This window comes from Mobula hypostoma, chromosome 26 (genome assembly GCF_963921235.1).
Source record: "Mobula hypostoma chromosome 26, sMobHyp1.1, whole genome shotgun sequence".
NCBI classification, from domain to species: domain Eukaryota; kingdom Metazoa; phylum Chordata; class Chondrichthyes; order Myliobatiformes; family Myliobatidae; genus Mobula; species Mobula hypostoma.
This window is the reverse complement of record NC_086122.1, coordinates 32,369,812-32,391,728: the sequence shown is the minus strand read 5'-3', so window position 1 is coordinate 32,391,728 and position 21,917 is coordinate 32,369,812. Positions and strand designations below refer to the sequence as shown.

The following is a 21,917-nucleotide window of genomic DNA, read 5'->3' as shown; positions in this document are numbered from 1 at the left end:
TGCAACTGATTGACCTGTTGAGTCCGTATCAGGTTAATCCAAGCAATTCAGTTTGTCTTATTCCCTGTCTTCCCACCACCCCCACGGCCATGTAAGTTCTTTCATATATTTATCCAGCCTCGGTTTGAATACGACAGTCAGCCTGCACAACAACGCTTGCATTCCAATTACATCTATTCTTCTATCCCTCCATTATCCTTGAATGCTATGTTGTATTTCCCCACTGCCTCCCCACAGTGAATTCCAGATTTTGATGACACTGTAAAAATATATTGCTCCTGACGTTAGTTTAGCTTACTTTTATCTTTTTGTGGTTCTTGACCTTTCCCCCAATAGTCTCAGTCTCTCTATGTACTCTGGCTAGATCCATAAAGATTAAATACCTTTGTCAAACCTCCTGTATTGCAAGGGGAACTATATCTTCTCCAATCCCATGTGAATTATCAACCCTGGAATCGTTTGGTATATCTGGGCATTTTGGGCGCCATGGTAACGTAGTAGTTAGCATGTTGTGATTACAGCTTGGAGTGTTATGGAGATCAGAGTCCAGATCTGGAGCTGCCTGCGGGAAGTTCGCACACTTTCCCTCTGACCGCTGCAGTTTCTTCCCATATCCCAAAGATGTACCGGTTAGTAGGTTAATTGGTCATTGTTCATTCTCATTCATTCACTATGTGCCATGTTGTATGACTATGGTCTCTCCATGGCTGTTCTTGACAAACTTTTTACAGAAGTGGTCTCCCCATTGGCTTCTTCTGGGCAGTGTCTTTACAAGACGGGTGACCCCAGCCATTGCCAATACTCTTCAGAGATTGTCTGCCTGGCGTCAGTGGTCGCATAACCAGGACTTGTGATGTGCACCAGCTGCTCATACGACCTTCCACCACCTGCTCCCGTGGTTTTATGTAACCCTGATCGGGGGGCTAAGCGGGTGCTACACCCTGCCCAAGGGTGACCTGCAGGCTAGCGGAGGAAAGGAGAACCTTACACCTCCTCTGGTGGCGACGTACCTCCACCCCGCCACCCTGTCCTGTCATTAGGCTGGTGTTAAAGAAGTGGGGTTCTGGGTGGTATAGCCTGTTGTGCTGGAAGGGCATTTCAAATAAATAATTAAATCTCTTCAAAACCTTGATATCCTTCCTACTCTGTGGTAGTCAGAACTGGAGGCTGATGTTCTTACTCGCTGCCTGTTACACCGCTGGCATTCAGGGCGGCAATGAAGGTCCTTCATCTCTGTCGGTGTTCAGGGCTTCCTTCATCGTGTCAGTAGCTTCCTCTCAGTTTTCACTACTGTCAGTCATGCAAGTCCCGGGTGGAGACTCAGGAATACCGTCACACTCAGATGTAGGATTCTTCATTGCTGTTTCCGTAACAGTTTTGTTCTAGCACTCAGGGTTGTTAACTCTGAGCTGAACCCCCAATCCCTGGAGGACAGAACCCTGTGGCAAATCAAAGTGATAAGATTCATCATGACCTCCTGGGGCGTTGCACACCTCTTTTCAAATGCAGTATTAACTGGGGTCCACTTTTAACAAACCATGCTTGTGTACCCACAGTCATTCCAGTCTTTTACCCCTTTTCAGAGTTCTGCCCTCTAACTTAGATTGCCTCTACTCATTTTTCCTATCCAGATGCAACACTTCCCATCTCTTCATTAAAGGTCATCTTTCTCCTGTCCCGCCATTCCACCAGCCTGAGTATATCTGAGCCTCTGCACCATGGTTGATCTCCAGCGCCACAGTAACGTAGTGGTTAGTGCAACTCTGTTAGAGGTCGAGATGTCAGAGTTCAGAGTTCAATTCCCACGTCAACTGTAAGAAGGGTGTACATCGAGGGTTTTCTTGGGGTGCTTCAGTTTTCTTTCCCAGTCCAAAGACCTACTGGTTAGTCGGTTAATTGGTCATTGTAAATTGTCCAAAGTTCAAAGTTCAAAGTAAACTTTATGATCAGAGGACATGTATGTTACCATAGGCAACCCTGAGGTTCACTGTTCCGTGGGTAACTATAACAGGATCAATGAAAGATCAACCAGAGTGCAGACGATACCAAACCGTGCAAATGCAAATAGAAATAAATAGCAATAAGCAACGAGAGCATGAAATAATAAGGCAAAGACTCCTTAAAGTGAAGTCTTTGCTTGTGTGTATATCTCAATGAAGGAGTAAGTGAGTGCAGTTGTCCCCTTTTTACTGAGGGGGTTGAAAGTTCTTGAACCTGGTGCGGTGAGTCCTGAGGCTCCTGTACCTTCTACCTGATGGCAGCAGCGAGAAGAGAGCAGGGCCTGGGTGCTGGGAAGTCCCTGATGATGGATACCGCATTCCCATATCAGTGTTTCATGCAGATGTGCTCAGCGGTAAACTCGTTATCAGGTTAGGATTAAATCAGGGATTGTTAGGCAGTGTGGCTCGAGGGTACATGCTGTATCTCAAAACAAAAGTAATCAAAGTAAATGTCTACCCTCAATACATTTCATTGAACATCAATTTTGCGCTATGTGCGAATTTATGACTTTATCCTCTAAACCCAAGTTAATCATTAGTAAAGAATTTCACTTGCAATCAGAATGGACAATAAATACCAGCAATTCCAATGATGGGCACACCTTGCAAACTCTGTACAAATCGGGATAATCTCACTTCAGGTATTTGTATACATGCCATTGAAGTGATGTAAAGTAGTTTTGCATAACAACAAAACATAGTAACGACTTAATACTGATGATTCTCAGTACTAACTGAGGGGTAATTACCAATAAAGACAAAACTTGGATCACCTGCCTCCAAGAGGACCATAACCTTGTTGTTGGGCTTGGGGGCTTGTGTGCCTTAATGACCCGGAGAGCTGTGCTGGCTGGGGTCAGGGCTTCATGTTTCGGCTCTTAGTAGGGTCACCTATACCAGGTCAAAGGATAGAGGCCCAACTAGGAGCGGTCCACCTGGTTTGGGGGTTCAGTTCAGGGCTAACGACCTTGACTGGTAAAAAAAAATTGTTACAGAATCAGCAATGCATAATCCTTTTATATCTGTGTGTGATGGTACAGTCAGACGGAGATGGAGACCCTTCATTGCTGACCTAAATGCCGGAGGCCTAATGGGCAGTAAGTTAGATCACAGGCCAAGTTTGGAAATTTGCAAAGTTTTCAATAGTATTGTAGGATTTATCATATTGTTATGCAATTGAAGAGCCTATATGCTGTAATCGAGATTTCCTTCTGTTAAAGAGCCTGAACTTTTTCCTTCGCCGTGAGTGCAGCCACCTGCAGTCATTCAACCTGAGAGGAGCTCGGCTGGATATGGAGCAGGGCTTCACCATCTTGAACTCGCTCATCCACCAGAGGACCGGGAGCTCCATTTCTGAGCTCAACATTGAAGACTTCTTCAGCCACCACCTCGCCATCTACGCGAACCCCACCTTCCCAAAAATCATTCGCAACTTCTGTGAGCTGACGCACATTTCAATCAATTACAACTGTATCTCGGACGACCTCCTGGACACCTTGTGTGAAAGTTGCTATCAGACCCTGCGGACCATGAACATCAAGTGCCACATCCACGACCCTCACAACCAGGTTATATGGGGGCTCTCCTGGTCTAAACTTGCCAGGCGCGCCTGCAACCTGAAAGTGAACTTTTATTTTGAGCTTGTAATGAAGAATGATCGCCTGACTCGAATCCTGGTGCCAGAAATCCCCGTGAGGAGCTTAAACTTCAGGAGCTGTTACTTTAGTGACCCAGACTGGGCCATGAAGCCCACTCTGTCCAATCTGATTCCACACTACAGGAATACCCTGCAGGTAGGAACTTGTTTGTGGGTACGATAAAGATTCGTGTTGAGACATTGCAATGTGATGTTGACAAACCAGAAACTCTCCTTCCTCAACAGGCAAGATTTCCCGGTGGCCAGCCATTTTAATTCCAGTCCCCATTCTCATTCCAACATGTCGGTCCGTGGCCACCTCTGCGGCCATGATGAGGCCACTCTCAGGTTGAAAGATCAACACCTCGCGTTTTGTCTGGGTAGCATCCGGTCTGATGGCATGCCCATTGCCATGTCTAAGTTCTGTTAAATGTTGGCCCTCCTCCTCCCATTCTGGTCCCCCTCCTACCTCTTCTCACCTATCACCCCCCCCCGGTGGTGCCCCTCCTCTTTCCCTTCCTCCCATGGTCCCCTCTCCTCCCTTATCAGATTCCTTCTTCTCCAGCCCTTTACCTTTGCTACCGATCACCTCTCAGCTTCTTACCTCATCACCTCCCACCCACCCGGCTTCACCTATCACCTTCTAGCTTGCCCTCCTTCCCCTCTTCCCACCTCCTCATTCTGGCTTTCCCCCACACCCCGCTTTCCTTTCCAGTCCTGACGAAGGATCTCAGCCTGAAACATTGACTGTTTATTCCTTTCTGTAGATGCTCCCTGACCTGCTGAGATCCCCAGCATTTTGAGTGTGTAGCTCTTATGAACTTCAGTGGGAGTAAGCAGATCCCACCCAGACACACCATAAAGTTTAGACCCGAGGAAGGGTCCTGACCCGACATGTTGCCTGTTTGTTCCTCTCCACAGATGCTCCTGATCTGATTTCCTCCAGTGCGCGTTACACTGGATCTCCAGCATCTTTCCAGAATCTCTTGTGTTTACTTTGTAACGTTTGTTGTATACATTAAGTGCAGGAAAACTCTGAGGATATTTATGTTTATTTATTTAGAGATAGAGCGTGGAATAGGCCCTTCTGGGCACCTGAGTCACGACGCCCTGGTAACCACCAACAACTCTGATTTAACCCTATCCTAATTACGGGACGATTTACAATGACCAATTAACCTAACTGGTACGTCTTTGGACTGTGGGAGGAAACTGGAGCACCTGGGGAAAAGGCACACTTTCCACGGGGAGGACGTGCAGAGAGCCCTCAGGGAGGGCGCTGGAATTGAACTCTGAACTCCTGACGCCCCGAGTGGGTATAATGTCCTGGTAATATCTATGCTACCCTGCTGGCCCCACATGTCTGAAGTTTACAATAACCTTCACGCTGTGGCCGACGGGCTACAGAGTGGGGAGCTGGTAAAAGGGATGAGCCGGCAGCATCAGAAAGACAGCCTGGGCTAGTGACCCTGGCCTTAAACTGACAGGAGAGAAACCGGGGCTCCTGCCGCTGATTACAATCGAGTCACCCCTCATGGGCAGTGAGCATGAGGTGATACTGGGTGACCACTCGGACGCCAGGTCCTCTCCGGTGAAATTCCTTACAAGTACTGTACAGCTCCACACGTGATTGGCCACGTAGAAAGCGCCCGGCAGAGAGACTATCCTTTTTAAAAAAATTAAAATCTTGGAAATATTACACAATGTCATTTCCATTGAGAAGAATATATCTTGAAGGAAGCTTTATTTGCTAATACCATAGTCTTCTAATAAACAAAAATTGATTAAGTGCCATGCCACAAAGTTAATTGAAGATACAGTACTATGCAAAAGTCTTGGGCGTATATATATATATGTACACACACACGTTGCAGCCTGGGCTCCGTCCCTGCCCTCCATAGCAGTCTGTAAAGCTTTCTTTTAAAATATAAATTTTCAAGACGTGAGTGTCACTAGCACAAGAACACAACTGAACGAGAGCAAGTAAAGACTCAAGATTCAATGTGACTGTGGCTGAACTATACTGGCCTCTATTCTTCTTCCTTACTACTTCCCTGTAACCCTCAGTTCCTCAATCTTCAAAATATTTATATATCTATTTATCTTATAGCTTTGTCTCCCACTGGTGAAATCATATCAACTTCTACCCTGTCTTGGTCTGCTCTTGGTATTCCTACAGCTGGTTCACCTGTTTCTGGGCAACACTGCTCCCTTGGGTGTTAATCATGGGGTCTTGATGATATTTGAGTCAAGAGAAGGGGCTCAGACCCTTCATTTGAAGATGGTTATTTGTGGGGAAGTGTTTTGCATGTTTGGACTAAGTTGGAGGAAATGTTCCTGGTGAAACCCCACAAGACCACTGGGGACCAGCTTAAGGGGTGGTGGGGGGGGGTGGATCTACTGAAATTGCTTGCGTTTCCTTTCTAAACGCTGATGGAATTGATTAAAAAGGCACAAAGGAGGAGCCTCAGTGTTCAGGGAGCATCTTCCCCCCGTGCAATGCAGAAAGTGGTCACAGAGGTTCTGATTTGGTGAGGGAATGAGCTTTGCATATTTGGAAGCTCTTTAGGTTTGACTACAAGCATTCAGTTGTGTTTGTGAGTTGCCTGGAGTCCTCCTTGCAACTTCTGGCTCAGTTTGACCTGTGCATGCACACCCTAAATGCTGGAGTCACTACGATACTCTCAGTGCTGGGGGACAGCTGGAGACAAGTATTGTTTCCTTGGAAATATTCGCTGATGTGGAGATGAGTCACTTACAAGGCCTCGTAAACACCACAGTTGTTCCTGTCTGTGCCTTGTGATGCCCTGGGTAGCAACCTTGCCATTTCCTTAGCATTTGTCTGTTTTTTTATGAGCGAGCTCAACACTCAACCCAGCACAGATGAAAAGTTCAAGGAGCTGCCCAGATTTGAACCTGGGACCATTCACCTCAAAGTCTGGTGCTAATTTCACTACACCACCAGCTGCCTATAAACACCATGGTGACTGCTTTTATAAAGGTGACTGGCTGCCTCAGTTTCTGTTTTTTTTTGAGGAGGAGGGGGAAATTTTTCCAAGCAGACTGAAGAAGCCTTGATGTGAGGTGCTGGGGGCAAGGGAGTCTCTCTTCTAAAAGGCAGAGGAAGTCCTTTCCCATTCTCTGGAACACATTCTCAAAAACATTGCGGGCTGATAACAACTAGACTCACCTCGCTTCACATTTCCCCATCTCAAGTCAGAATCAGAAGTCCCCACCTGGGGCACCGTGCTCTCGTCACAGTTAGCACGATGCTGTTACAGCCCGGGGCGTCGGAGTCTGAAGTTCAAATCCTGTGTTCTCTGTAAGGAGTTTGTACGTTCTTCCCGTGTACATGTGGGTTTCCTCCGGATGCCCTGGTCTCCTCCCACAGTCCAAAGACGTATCGGTCGGTGGGTTAATTGGTCATTGTAAATTGTCCTGTGATTAGGCTAGGATTTAGTTAGGGGGTTACTGGGCAGTGCAGCTCAGTAAGCCAGAGGAGTCTGTTCCACAGAGTATCTCTAAATAACTACATAGAACATAGAGCAGTACAGCATGGACAGGACCTTCGGCCCACAATGTTGTGCTAGCCAGCTGACAAACAAATCAAAAAAACCCAATAACTAATCTTTCCTACCTATACCATGTCCATATCCCTCCATCTTCCTTACATCCATGACATTATCCAAATGTCTCTTAAAAGCCTCCAATGTATTTGCCTCGACCACCGTCCCAGGCATCCACCACTCTCTAAAAAACTTCCCCCTCACTTCCCCCTTGAACCCATGCCCTCTCACCTTCAATGAATGCCCTCTGGTATTAGACGTTCCTACCCTGGGAAACAGATACCCCCTGTGCACTCTATCTGTGCCTCTCACAATCTTATAAACCTCAATCAGATCTCCCGTCAGCTTTCACCGCTCCAGAGAAAACAACCCGTTTGTCCAGCCTCTCGTGACGCACATGCCCTCTAAACCAGGCAGCATCCTGGTACACCTCTTCTGCCCCCTCTCCAAAGCCTCAACATCCTTCCTATAGTGGGACGACCAGAACGCTAAGTAATAATTAAGTAAACAGTGTTGGCGCGTGGCCAAGTGGTTAAGGCGTTCGTCTAGTGATCTGAAGGTCGCTAGTTCGAGCCTTGGCTGCGACAGCGTGTTGTGTCCTTCAGCAAGGCACTTAACCACACATTGCTCTGCGACGACACCGGTGCCAAGCTGTATGGGTCCTAATGCCCTTCCCTTGGACAACATCGGTGACGTGGAGAGGGGAGACTTGCAGCATGGGCAACTGCTGGTCTTCCATACAACCTTGCTCAGGCCTGCGCCCTGGAAACCTTCCAAGGCGCAAATCCATGGTCTCATGAAGCTAATGGATGCCTATATATTATGTAAATAAATAAAAATCCAGAATTGCCCTCAATCAGAAGGGGCTGATGTATGATTGATTTGGCCATTTATAGAGGGTGTGATTGGTCAATGCCGGGGATCTCTCTTGGTGCCGTCAGCTTATGACATAAGCACAGAAAATACTAGAAAAATTCAGTAGGTGAGGCGGTGTCCGTGGAGAGAGAAACAGAGTTTTCACTTCGGGTTCAGAACCCTTGGAAGGAACTGGAAAAGAAATAAATCGAAGTTTTTTTTCCTCTTCTATTTTCTCTTCCCCAGTTCTGAGGAAGGGTCGTCACCCTGGAACGGCCACTGTTTCTCTTTCCACAGTTGCTGCCGTGAACTTTCTGACTATTTGCTGTACTTCAGAGGCACAAGAGATTCTGCAGATGCTGGAAATACGGAGCAGCGCATGCAGAATAAAAGCCAGCCAGTGGTGTAGTTGCATCCACACCGGACTTTGGAGCAGGTGGTCCTGGGTTCGAATCCGGCCGGCTCCTTGCACGCTTTCCGTCCATGCTGGGCTGAGTGTCGAGCTAGCAACTCACCCTCGTAAAAAAACAGACAAAAATGCGAACGGAATGGCAAGGTTGCTGCCTGATGCCGAAAGGAACAGCAACACACACACAAAGTGATGGAGGAACTCAGCAGGTCCAGGCAACAATAAACAGTTGACGCTTTGGGCCAAGACCCTTTTTCAGGACTGGAAAGGAAGGGCACAGGCCCTGCAGGACCTTTTCCATTTTGTGCTGCCTTAATTTGACTTCATATGGCTACAGAGGATACAGTAATTGGGACACATTTGGACCAGTACATTTTAGCCCAATTGAACTTCTGCCCCCATCAGCCTAAGTTCTATGGAAATAGTTAAAAAGGTATAAAAAGACAAACTGAGTAACAAATTATGTATTTAAGTAAAATACAGAGCAAATTAGAACACTATAAACTCAAGGAAATCTGCAGATACTGGAAATCCAGAGCAACGCTCACAAAATGCTGGAGGTTCTCAGCAGGCAAGGCAGCACCCGAGGAAATGGACAGTCAACGTCTCGGGCCGAGACCCTTCATCAGGACTGGAAAGAAAGTGGGCAGAGGCCGGAACAAGGAGTGCGGAGGGAGGGAATAGAGCACGAAAAGGCAGATGGTGGGTGAACCCATGGGTAAGGAAGGAAGGTGGGGAAAAAAGGGACTGATGTAAGAAGGTGATAGGTGATAGGTAGAAGAGGCAAAGGGCTGTAGAAGGAGGAATCTGATTGGAGAGGTCAGTAGATTATTGAAGAAAGAGAAAGAGGTGTGGAAAATGAACACATGTACATGGGAACCTTGCAAGGAACAAACTGGGAGGATTGGAAATGGAATTGGAAGCCATGCTGCACAAGATGGTGATGGAGTCAAATGCTCAGGAGGGGTGCACCACCCCCCACCTCCAGAAGAAATACGGGAGGAGAAGATGGCAGCGCGCTGCGTGTGCGCAGCTCTCTGGTGAAAAATGATGTCGTATCTGTTAAATAGGGGCCGTGGACAATTCTGATTTGATGGAGAATGGACGTGAAAGTACAGAGGAACATCTGGGGAAATTTCTGAAACACCCGTTCGCTGCTGTCGTTACTGTGCGGTCGGGAATCTTTCGGAGGGTAGGCCTCTAAATCCCCGGTCTTGCCTGCTTTTGGTGACCGAGAAGGAGGTCAAATCGTTCGGACAGAGATGGCGCTCAGTACTTGGTGTCGGAGAGCTGATCAGAGCTCGAAGTTTCCGGATGACTCAGAGTTGGATTGTGGTCGGCATGGCAGGGAGAGTTTTTCTTCCCTCTCCCGTCTGCGTGAGATGTGGGACATTTGAGAAACTTTGAACTTTACTGTGCTCATGGACTTCTTCATCAAGTTATGGTATTCCAATACCCAGGCGGTTCTTTTCTTTTTTTTCTTTTTCTTTCTTTTTAGGTAGGACTATATATGGGGGGGGGGAGGGTTAAGGGGAGGGGGGAGGGTAGATTCTTTTTTTTCATGTATTCTTTTTGAAAATTCAATAAAAATTATATTACAAAAAAGTTATGGTATTGTGCACTGTTGTAACTATATGTTATAATTATGTGGTTTTGTCAGTTTTTTCAGTCTTGGTTTGTCTTGTGTCTTGTGATATCACACCGGAGGAAATAAGGTATCATTTCTCAATGCATGCATTACTAAATGACAATAAAAGAGGACTATGTGTCTTCATAATCTAAAAAAAGATGCTTTGTCAAACATTAGTAGGGAAACAAAGTTCATGGTGTGGGGAAATGTATTGGCATGGGTAGGAGATCGGTTGTGTAAGGAGAGCTGGAGAACAGAGTGTGAATGGGCCCTCACTGAGAAACGCAATATGTAATGTATTTTGCCACAGGGTCTGTTCTGGGCCACAGCTCCACATAATTTAAGTGAATGACGTGATCTAAGTCCTGAAGACATATTGTTAAATGTGCTGTGTTTGGAAAACAAATAACTTGAGAGTAAGACGTGAATGTAAAATCATCCAGCTATGCAAGGAGCCGGCTGGTGGTGTACTGGCATCAGCACCGGACTTCGAGGCGAGTGGTACGCAGTTCGAATCCGGCCGACTCCTTGCACGCTTTCCACCCATGTTGAGTGTCAAGCTAGTGACTTGGCTTCATAAAACAAAACAGTCAATTGCTACAGAAATGGCAAAAAATGTCGCCTGATGCGACACAAGGTCTGAAAAGGATCAACTACTTCTAACTACACGTGAATTAATCCAGGGCCAAGGCAGAAAACACAGTACAACACTGTGGTATAACACAATCATAGTTCAACAGTTCAATTTAATGTCAGAGGAATGTATGCAATATCCATCCTGAAATTCTTTGTCGTCACAGACAGCCACCTTTCCCAGCAAGAGGGGAGACATAAAACAACTCGCTGATTTACGGTGTTAAAAGTCTGTGGTGCTGCTTTTTTTCTCCCCCCGAGTTCTGTGGCTTGAGAATCGGCAACAATCTCTCACGAGAGAAATTATCGACTTTGCGGGAAGAGGCTAATATAAGAATCATGTTACAACACACATCAAAGTTGCTGGTGAACGCAGCAGGCCAGGCAGCATCTATAGGAAGAGGTGCAGTCGACGTTTCAGGCCGAGACCCTTCGTCAGGACTAACTTAATAAGAATCATGTTATTTGCATGGCGAAGCGTTGGCGGGCTTTGAGAAGCAGAGATATCTAGGTGCTCCCATGCACCATTGCAAATGACTAGTTTGCGATTGTTTTGAAGAGTAAGGACATCTAGCAGAATAAACGCCAGAGACTGTGCAGATGCTGGAAGTGTTCAGCCAGCACACGGAAAGTACTGGAGGAACCCAGCTGGTCAGGCAGCATCTACGGAGAGGAATAAACAGTTGACATTTTGGGGCTGAAACCCTTCTTCAGGAGTATATATACATACATGCAAGATTGCTCAAATATTACTGAACTATTAAATACACAATAGTGTGGTGGGGGGAGGGGAAGGATTACAAGCTAGCAGGTGATATAGGTGAGTCCAGGTGATGTTAGTGAGTCCAGGTGAGGGGTGAAGGCTTCTAGTTTCTTCTCTCTTTCCAGTCTCAGCACAAAACGTCGACTGCCTACCTCCCTCCACAGATCGCTGTCTGACTTGCTGAGCTTCCTCCAGCAGGTTCTGTGTGCAAATCTAAAAGAATGTTCTCATCTCTTCTGAGGGGAACTGGGCAGAAAATTACCGCACGTTACAAAATTGAGATCACATCTGCATTACTAGGTCCTGTACTGGTTATTTTTGAGAAATGTAAATATACTGTAGGCGGTTCTGAGATATTTTACTAGTCTCTTACTTGGAAAAGTTTCATGAGATAGTTTGACAAGCTAAGGATTGTATCAACTGGGGACTAGAAGACTGAATAGAGCAAAGGAAGGGTTACAAGATAAACAGTCCTGAGGGGTTTTAAACAACGTCAACATGGAGAGAGTATTTCCTCATCTGGAAGAACCTAGAAACAGAAATTACAGTTTAAAATTGAAATGTCATCAACTTAAGGTAGAGATGGTGATTTTTTTTTTTAATTTGGAGAGGCCTGTGAGTTCTTGGAATGCAGAAGGGTGAGGAAAGTAGAGTGAATATTTATATGTTGAAATGCTGCCAGAACTCCATGGCCACTTAATTAGGTACAGGAGTGGAATCCACTGTGGTCTTCTGCTGCTGTAGCCCATCTTATTCAACGTTCGATTGTTGTGCATTCGGTGATGCTTTTCTAGATACCACCGTTGTAACGTGTGGTTATTTGAGTTATTGTCGCCTTCCGGTCAGCCTGAACCAGTCTGGCCATTCTCCTCTGATCTCTCTCATTAGCAAGGTGTTTTCACCCACAGAACTGCCGCTCACTGGATGTTTTGTTACTCGCACTGGTCTCCGGAAACTCTAGAGACTGGAAATAATTTGGAAAATGTATAGCTCAGGTGGTTGATAGTTGGGTTGAGTTATTCTTCAGTCTTGGCCATTTACCACACGAGGAGACATCACCGGTGCACTGTTGATTGTGCTGAGACCTCTATTTCCAAGTGCTCAGAGGACACAGCACAATTTAACAGCGCACTGATGATGTCTCCTTGTATGGCAATGAAACTTTTACAAGTGAATTGCCAAGATCGGCAAGCAACTCAACCCACTGCTAAAGACTGTTGGGTGTGGAGATCCTAGGAGACCTGCAGTTTCTGAGATACTCAAACCACCCCGTCTGGCACCGACAATCAAAGCCGCTGAGATCACATTTCTTTCCCAATCTGAATAACAACTGAACCTCTTGACCATGTGTACATGCTTTTATGTATTGAGTTGCTGATACATGAATGGCTGATTAGATATTTACATTAATGAGCACGTGTGCAAGTGTAACTAATAAAGTGGCATCTGAGTGTAGTTCTGATTCAGTAGAAATTACAATGTTCTAGTTGCCAAGTTGATAGCCCTTTCACCCTGCAATGAACATAGGGAGAAGCAAGGAAAAATGCTGGTGACCTTAAGCCAAAAATTCGCATCGCAAGCCAATCAAGTTTTGAGAGAGAAGCCAATTTTACATATGCAGCACTAGATGTGAACGACTTTGTTGGTTTCGGTACATCTTGTTTCCTTTTGGTCTTGTAATCCGGTAGAACAACCACCGATGATGTTAATCACATACAAACTACCTCTCTCGTTCATATGTAACATGCATATTTGTGTATAAGCGCACGGCCCTAATGTGATGTGTGATTTTTCTCACCAGAAGCTGACATTGGAATTTAATAACAGTCATGAACGAATTGATGATGAACTAATTCAGCTGGTGTTAACCTGTGAGCAGCTGTACTACATAAGGGTCTGGGCTTTCCTTAGCATTAAATTTATTGAGACCCTTCTACAATATCGTCAGGAGGGAAAATCCAAATTCCACACTCTCAAGGTAGGAGCAATTAATAGGATTATAATATAGTAGGCTCTGTTAGTTTTTTTGTGTGCGGGAGAGGAAGTCAGGGGTTTGATGTTAATGTTGCGTTTATTTTCTTTCTGTGTGAGCGATATGCTAGTTTTTTGCGAGGGAGGGGTTGAGGGTTTGGGGTTTCCGAGTTTTTGTTTCTTTTTCTTTTTTTTTGTGCGGGGGAGGAGTTGTTTTTTCTTTGTTTTGTGGCTGTCTGGAGAAGACAAGTCTCAGGGTTCTATCCTGCATACATACTCTGAATATGCAATGAACCTTTGAAACCTTTGAACCTTTATAAACACAAAGGAGTTTCTGCAGATGCCGGAGATCCAGAGTAACACACACAAAATGTTTTAGGAACTCAGCAGGTCAGGCAGCATCCATGGAAAGGGATAAAAAGTTGATGTTTCAGGCCAACACAGTGTCTGTTAATGAACAGGGTTATTGGGTTACTTAAAAATGGGTGGAAATCAGATCACTGAGAAAATACATTCTTGCCTCAGACTCACCTATTTCTGCAGCACCTCCTGTGAATCATACCAGTCGCTTAAGTTTCAGGACACCAAAAAAAAAATATATATATTGAAGAAGATAAACGATAGTTCCCAAGGTGGGCACAACCCACCGTTGAATATATCTAAACAAAGTGTTATTGCAGGAAAGTAGCATCAGTGATCTCCACCACCCGGCTGTGCTCTCTTCTTGCTGCCGCCATCAGAAAGAAGATACAGGAGCCTCAGGACCCACACCATCAGGTTCAGGAAGTTACTACCCCTCAACCATCAGGCTCTTGAACCAGTGGGGATAACTTCACTCACCTATCACTGAACTGTTCCTACAACCTACGAACTCTCTTTCAAGGACTCTTCATCTCACGTTCTCTATATTTATTGCCTTTTTATTTATTACTATTATTTTTTTTTGTATTTGCGCAGTTAGTTGTCTTTTAGTAGACAATAGGTACAGGAGTAGGCCATTCATTCCTTTGAGCCAGCACCACCGTTCACTGTGATCATGGCTGATCATCCACAATCAGTACCCTTTTTCTGCCTTCTCCCCATATCCCTTCACTCTGCTATCTTTAAGAGCTCTATCTAACTCTTTCTTGAAAGAATCCAGAGAATTGGCCTCTACTGCATTCCACAGAACCACAACCCTCTGTGTGAAAAAATTTTTCCTCAACTCTGTTCTAAATTGTCTGCCCCTTTTTCTTAAACTGTGGCCTCTTGTTCTGGACTCCCCCAACATCGGGAACATATTTCCTGCCTCTAGTGTGTCCAATCCCTTAATAATCTTATATGTTTCAATCAGATCCCCTCTCATTCTTCTAAATTCCAGTGTATACAAGCCCAGTCGCTCCAATCTTTCAACATATGACAGTCCCGCCATCCCAGGAATTAACCTTGTGAACCTACGCTGCACTCCCTCAATAGCTAGAATGTCCTTCCTCAAATTTGGAGACCAAAACTATACACAATACTCCAGGTGTTGTCTCACCAGGGCCCTGTACAACTGCAGAAGGACCTCTTTGCTCCTATACTCAACTCCCCTTGTTATGAAGGCCAACATGCCATTAGCTTTCTTCACTGCCTGCTGTACCTGCATGCTTACTTTCAGTGACTGATGAACAAGGACACCTAGATCTCGTTGTACTTCCCCTTTTCCTACTTGACACCATTCAGATAGTAGTCTGCCTTCCTGTTCTTGCCACCAAAGTGGATAACCTCACATTTATCCACATTAAACTGCATCTGCCCACTCACCCAACCTGTCCACTCATAACATCCTCCTCATGTTTCACACTGCCGCCCAGCTTTGTGTCATCTGCAAATGTGCACACTAACCTCCTATGTGGGACCTTATCAAAGGCTTTCTGAAAGTCCAGGTACACTACATCCACTGGCTTTCCCATGTCCAGTTTCATAGTCACATTCTCAAAAAATTCCAGAAGATTAGTCAAACATGATTTCCCCTTCGTAAATCCATGCTGACTCAGATACTGTCATTTGCACGGTAGTCGTTTGTCCGCCCTGTTGGGTGTGGTCTTTCATCGATTCTATGATAGTTTTTGGATTTACTGAGTGTGCTCACAAGAAAACGAATCTGAGTCGTATATCATCTCGCATATTTACTTTGATAATAAATTTAATTTGAACCTTGAACTTTAAATGCTTAAAAAAAGGTAGATGTTAAAGTACTGATCTCTGGCTGTTGTATTTAATTGGGCTTAGTAACTAATATCTCTTGAAGCCATGTGTCGACTGCAATGGTTCAGGACAAAGTGAAGATTTCGCTTTCACTCACCTTTCTTTCGCTTTCAACAAAAGTGAAATATTGCTTTGTGATGGGCAAGCCTTTGCATGCATGAAGATATTTTTAACAAGCTACCCAAGTCAGTCCACACATGCAGTGTTTATTTTAAAAAGTTCAGCAGATCTGATGAAACTTGTTAGAAAGATTGCAAAAGACCCATGCAGAGGGAGTACTCATGTTCGACGATGAGAAATACCTATCTAGCAGATGAAAACAGTGTGTCAGTTACTAAATTCACCTACTAAATTATAGTAGGCGAATTTATGTTAGAGCAGGTTGTATTGTTCCAAGTGTGAGGGAAAATTCAATGCAGAAGTTATGCATGGATGAATAATGCCAAGCAATTACCTTCTATTTAAAGTGTTCCAGAGCGTAGATAAACAGGACAGGGTTTCACTGTTGCAACCTATGTGCAAAGGGAGAGAGAATTTAAAAGAGATCGGGGGCAGTGGGCCCATTTTGCGCGGCATGGATTGCAAGGAGACATTGGTTTGTGTAAAGGGGGAGAGAGAATTTAAAAGGAACGAGCGGGGGCAGTCAGCACATTTTGCGCCTAAGTAACCGCTCCACAGCTCCCATTGTGCATTGTGGATTGTGCATTATTAGGTACTTGGCAAGATCCAATAAAAAGAGATTAGAGACAAGAAAATCTGCAGATGCTAGAAATCCAAGCAAAGATGGGTACTTCTTATCGTCAAACTTGAGTACCGCTTTTGCATGGCTCTCTCGCAGTCTTTCTAACGTGATTCTTCAGACCCGCTGGAGGAACTCATCGGGTCAAGCAGCGTTCATGGAAAATAGTAAACAGAAGATGTTTTGCGCCGAGTCCCTTCATCAGGACTGGAAAAAAAAGATGAGAATTTAGAACAAGAAGGTGGGTGAGGAGAAGAAGATGTACAAAGTGGTAGGTGATAGGTGGAACTGGGAGAGAGGGGAGTGGTGAAGTAGAGAGCTGGGAAGCTGGTAGGTGAAAGCGATGAAGGGCTGGAGAAAGGTGAATCTGATAAGAGAGGGCAGAAGAACCAGGGGAAGTGGGAGGAGCACCAGAGGGAGGCGATGGGCAGGTAAAAGCAAAAGGTGAGAGAGGGAAATGGGAATGGGAATGCTGAAGGTGGGTGGGTGGGTGGGGGGGGGGGGGCAATTACCGGAAGTTTGGGAAATCAATGTTCATGCCATCAGGTTGGAGGATACCCAGACAGAATATAAGGTGTTGCTCCTCCAACCTCAGTGTGGCCTCATCACAGCAGTAGAGCAGGCCATGGACTGACATGTCAGAATGGGAATGGGAAGTAGAATTGAAATGGTGACCTCCAGAAGACACTGCTTTTTCTGGCGGGTGGAGTGTAGATGCTCGGCAAAATGGTCTCCCAATCTATGCTGGGTCTTACCGATATACAGGAGGCCAGACTGGGAGCACCAGATACAGTAGATGATTCACAGGTGAAGTGTTGCCTCACGTGGAAGGACTGTTTGGAGCCCTGGACAGTAGTGAGGGAGGAAGTGTAGGGGCAGGTATGGCTCTTGTTCCGTTTGCAAGGATAAGTACCAGGAGGGAGATCAGTGGGGAAGAGCGTCATGTCGGGAGTGATCCTTACGGAAAGCAGAAAGATATGCTTGATGATGGGACTCTGTTGGAGATGGCGGCAATTACAGAGAATGATGTGCTGGATGTTGACGCTACTGGGACGTAGGTGAGGACAAGTTTCCTGGTGTGGTGGCGGGAGGATGGGTTGAGGGTAGATGTGTGCAAAATGGAAGAGATGCGGGTGAGGGCAGTGTTAATGGTGGAGGAAGGAAAGCCCCTTTTTTTGAAGGACATCTCATTAGTTCTGGAATGCAAAGCCTCATCCTGAGAGAAGATGCAGTGAAGACAGAGGAACTGAGAGAGGAGGAGGACAAGTGACAGGGTAGGAAGACGTTTAGTCCAGGCTGCTGTGAGAATCAGTGGGTTTATAAAAGATATCCATGCATAAACTGTCTCCAGAGATAGAAACAGAGAGATTGAGAAAGGGGAGGGAGATGTCAGAAATGGACCAGGTGAAGTTGAGGGCTAGGTGGAACTTGGAGGCAAAGCTGATGAAGTCTATGAGCTCAGCATGGGTGCAGAAAGCAGCCCCAATGTAGTCATCGATGTAGTGTAGGAAAGGTTGAGAAGTGACACCAGTGTAGGCTTGGAACATCGACTCTTCCATGTAGCCAACAAAAAGGCAGGCATAGCTGGGACACATGTGCGTGCCCGTGGCTACACCTTTGGTTTGGAGGCAGTGGGAGGAGCAGAAGGAGAAATTATTGAGAGTGAGGACCAATTTCACCAGGTGGAAGAGAGTGGTGGTGGAGGGAAACAGGTTGGGTCTGTTATCTAGAAAGAAGTGGAGGGAATTAAGGCCCCCTGTTGGGGGATGCAAGTGTATAGGGACTGGACATCCATAGTGAAAATGAGACCATCGGGGCCAGGGAACTTGAAGTTGTTGAGAAGATCCAGATCACATGAAATGTCACAGATGTAGGTAGAAGGGACTGAAACAGGGGGGATAAAACTGAAACACGAGGAAATCTGCAGGTGCTGGAATTTCAAGCAACACACATAAAAGTTGCTGGTGAACGCAGCAGGCCAGGCAGCATCTATAGGAAGAGGTACAGTCGACGTTTCGGGACGAGACCCTTCGTCAGGGATAAAACTGAGACAATGGATCTACTTGGACAGGCAGGTTTGTGGATCTTGGGTAGGAGGGAGAAATGGGAGGTCTGAGGTAAGGGGACTATAAGGTTGCTGGCAATGGATGGGAGATGCCCAGAGTTAATAAGGTCAGTGATGGTGCAGATGACAATGGCCTGGTGCTCATTAGTGGGCTCCTGTTTGAGGGGTGAGCTCATCTGAGAGTGAAACATCACAGCTATTCACGGTGTTAGGTTTAGCTTTGTAGGAAGTAATGGCCTGCAAATACTGCCAGAGCTGATGTGCATCTGATTCCATCTCTAACCTCAACTGGAATTGTTCTTTGCTCTTAAAATAGCCTTCCATAGTTTGTATCTGGACTTCTTGTATAGTTCTGGATCACTGGTCTTGAATACCACAGATCTAGCCCTCAGCAGACTACGGAATCCCCTGGCTCATCGATGGCTTTTGGTTTGGGTATGTTGGTATGTTCTTGAAGGCACACACTCTTCCACACAGGTCCTGGTGACAGTTATGGAATATTCATTCAGATTCGAAGATGAATCCCTGAAGATTGTCCAGTCAACCAACTCAAAACAGTCCTGTAAGCACTCCACCACCTCCATTGACCAATCTTCTTCATCTTCAACACTGCTGCTGCAGTCTTTAGTCTCTGCCTATACACTGGGAATAGAAGTACAGCCAGGTGATCTGACTTTCCAAGGTGTCGGTATGGGATGGCATGGCAGGCGTTCTTTATGGTGGTATAACAGTTGTCAAGTGTTTTGGCTCCCCTGGTTCCACAGGTGGTATGTTGGTGGTAGCTGTTCAGAGACTTCTTCAAGCTAGCCTGGTTGAAATCACCTGCAATAATAGAGAAGGCATCTGGGTGCGCTGTTTCGTGACTGTTGATCATGGTGCTTAGCTCCTCCAGTGCTTGCCTGATGTTGGCCTGAGGTGGAAGGTACACCGCTACCAGGATGATGGCCATTTGATTGTCAGGTGTTCCAGGTTGGGTGAGCAGGACTGAAAGAGAACCCACCACATCTCTGCACCACGATGAGCTAATCATAAAGCGTACTCCACCTCCTCTGCCTTCAAAACCTGAGCTGTCCAGTCTTTGCAGAGAATGGCCATGCCCTTGCATCCAAAGTGGCAGCGGTGAGCCATGTTTCCATAAAGCAAAGTACACAACAGTCCCAGGTGTCTCTCTGGTACTGAAATCTTGCTCTGATGTCTTCAATTTTATTTTCCAGAGACTGTACATTGGAGGAAGCGTCCCTTTTTGTCATCCTTTCCAAAGCCTCCAAATCCTGAGGTAACAGGGTAACTAGTAAACACAGGAATGATATCTATGATGGAACAGATTGTCAAAATTTGCATACATGGTAAATTCACAGATGAGGAATTTCTCAATACAGGAAATGCTTGGGAAGGTGTGACAATGAATCAGCGGAGAGAAGGGAAGAGACAGAAGGGGAACACAAGGAAACAAAAACATTTTACGTTAAGGAAGACAAAGCATACCCAAACCTCATTTGTACTCAGGCATTATGTTTTACTTTAACGTTACGCTAATGCATGTTTCACTCTAATGTTTACTCTATTTTGATAGGAAAGTATAATAACTACGTCCTGATAAAGGTTCTCGGCCCAAAACATTGACTGTTTACTTACTTTTGTGCATTGCTATGGAGCTCCAGCAGCTGCAGAATCACTTGTGTTTATCATATTATCCAGCCATCCATGAAGATGAAATATGATCTTCAGAAGTGATGCCTGTAATATTTCAGACTATGTTCTGTGCTGGTGGTTGCCCGCCGTGTCCGGAAAACTGTGCGGGAAAGTTTTTAAAGGGGAAAAGCCTTTGTACTGGGGCAGTTCCACTCCCTTGACCTCAGAAATCCAGGGCCAGTGGTACGAGCAAACTGGGAGCTTCCTTGGTTGCAGTGGATGACCATGACGTCTTCTGTGTCTTGTCACACCCTTCACACTCCACGAAGCATTACAGTGCTGCCTTCCTGGCCATTGTATCTCACTGTAGGTCTCAACCGGCCAGACTTTGCGCGCTAGGACAGGCATGTCTCTCTCACTGGGGTATCAGGCCCTCCAGCTACCCTCACCTGGTTCAGCCCGCCTGTCAGAGCCGTGTACCGAGGTGTGGCCGCTGTCACACGCAAACGGCTACCTGGAGCCACAGGTGAGAGCTGCGTGTCCGGTGGGGACCAAACTTGAGAGAGCTGCCCCAGAATGGACACGGCAAGCTAACTGTATACTTCCAACTGTACACTTTGCTTAAAATGGTTTGTCTTCGCTTATTTTAATTCTAATTCAGGAATCGACAAGCCTGTCTCAGTTGCACTTTAAAATGATGGCTAACAACATTAACCCGCCGCCGTCCGTAAGAGGTTTGTACGTTCTCCTCGTGACCGCGTGGGTTTCCTCCGGGTGCTCCAGTCTTCTCCCACAGTCCAAAGACGAACTGGTTGGTAGTTAAATTGGTTAGACCATTGGTCCATAAGACAAAAGAATTAGGCCATTCAGCCCATCGAGTCTGCTCCGCCATTCCATCATGGCTGAGAAATAGAGAAAATTGTACAGGGTTCCTAAACGTTCTAGGTGAAAAGGGATTGAATTTACTGAGGATGGGGGATGCTTTTGAGGGGCTGAGCAGGCAGTCGTGGCATCAGGAACGAAATCCCCGGCACTCGGAATGGCTGTCCGTGTACCAACTCAGAAGCAGATGTCTGGACATCCTCGCTTGAAGCAGGATCCACTGGAGCTGATCGCACCAACGCTCATTGGTGAGGGAAGCCTTCGGAGCTGCCTTTAAGGAGCAGTGAAACCGCTTGCTTAGGCCATTGGACTATGGATGATACGCCGTGGTTTGATGTAGCGTAATGTCGAGGTCTGAGCCACTGTATTATGGAGGTCTGAAATGAACTGGGGACCACAGTCAGAAAAAATACCAGATGGGGCGCCCAACCGAGCAGCCCAGGTGCTGATGGACGCCCGAGACACGTCTGCGGCCATTGTTGATGCGAGAGGGACGGCCTCTGGCCACTTGGTGGTACGGTCCACCATGGTAAGAAAGTGTGTGAAACCTTGGGTGGAGGGGAAAGAGATCAACAATGTCCACATTGACATGGTCAACCTGTCGCTCAGGGACCTCAAAAGCTGCCAACGGCGCCTGAACATGATGGGTTAGTTCTTGCCCACTGGCTGCAGCCCAATCACGCACGTCCGTTCTGAGGCTGTGCAAAACAGACTTCGGTGGAACCAGTTTCTGCGAGGCCTTCCGGCCATGTATGGAGGTGAAAACAGTGCCTCCAGTTTGAGGGCACGATGCAGCGAAGGTGACCAGTTGAGAAGTTGGACAGGAGGGAAAGCCCAGCTTCCCCAGATTAATGTCAGTCAGCTGCAGGCCTGTGACTGGTGCTCAGTAAGCCTGGACCTCTGGGCC

At 46.2% G+C, this 21,917-nt stretch overlaps 1 protein-coding gene across 1 annotated transcript in view; it reads left to right on the top strand.

Annotated features, from left to right (window-relative positions):
- The window catches only part of LOC134338076 (F-box only protein 39-like), a 33,500-nt gene that overhangs the window by 7,868 nt on the left and 3,715 nt on the right, over window positions 1-21,917 (top strand). Inside the window, exons 2-3 of the mRNA XM_063033608.1 lie at window positions 3,221-3,793; window positions 13,294-13,470. Coding sequence (XP_062889678.1) covers window positions 3,221-3,793; window positions 13,294-13,470 — 750 coding nt within the window. The remainder of the gene's footprint in view (window positions 1-3,220; window positions 3,794-13,293; window positions 13,471-21,917) is intronic.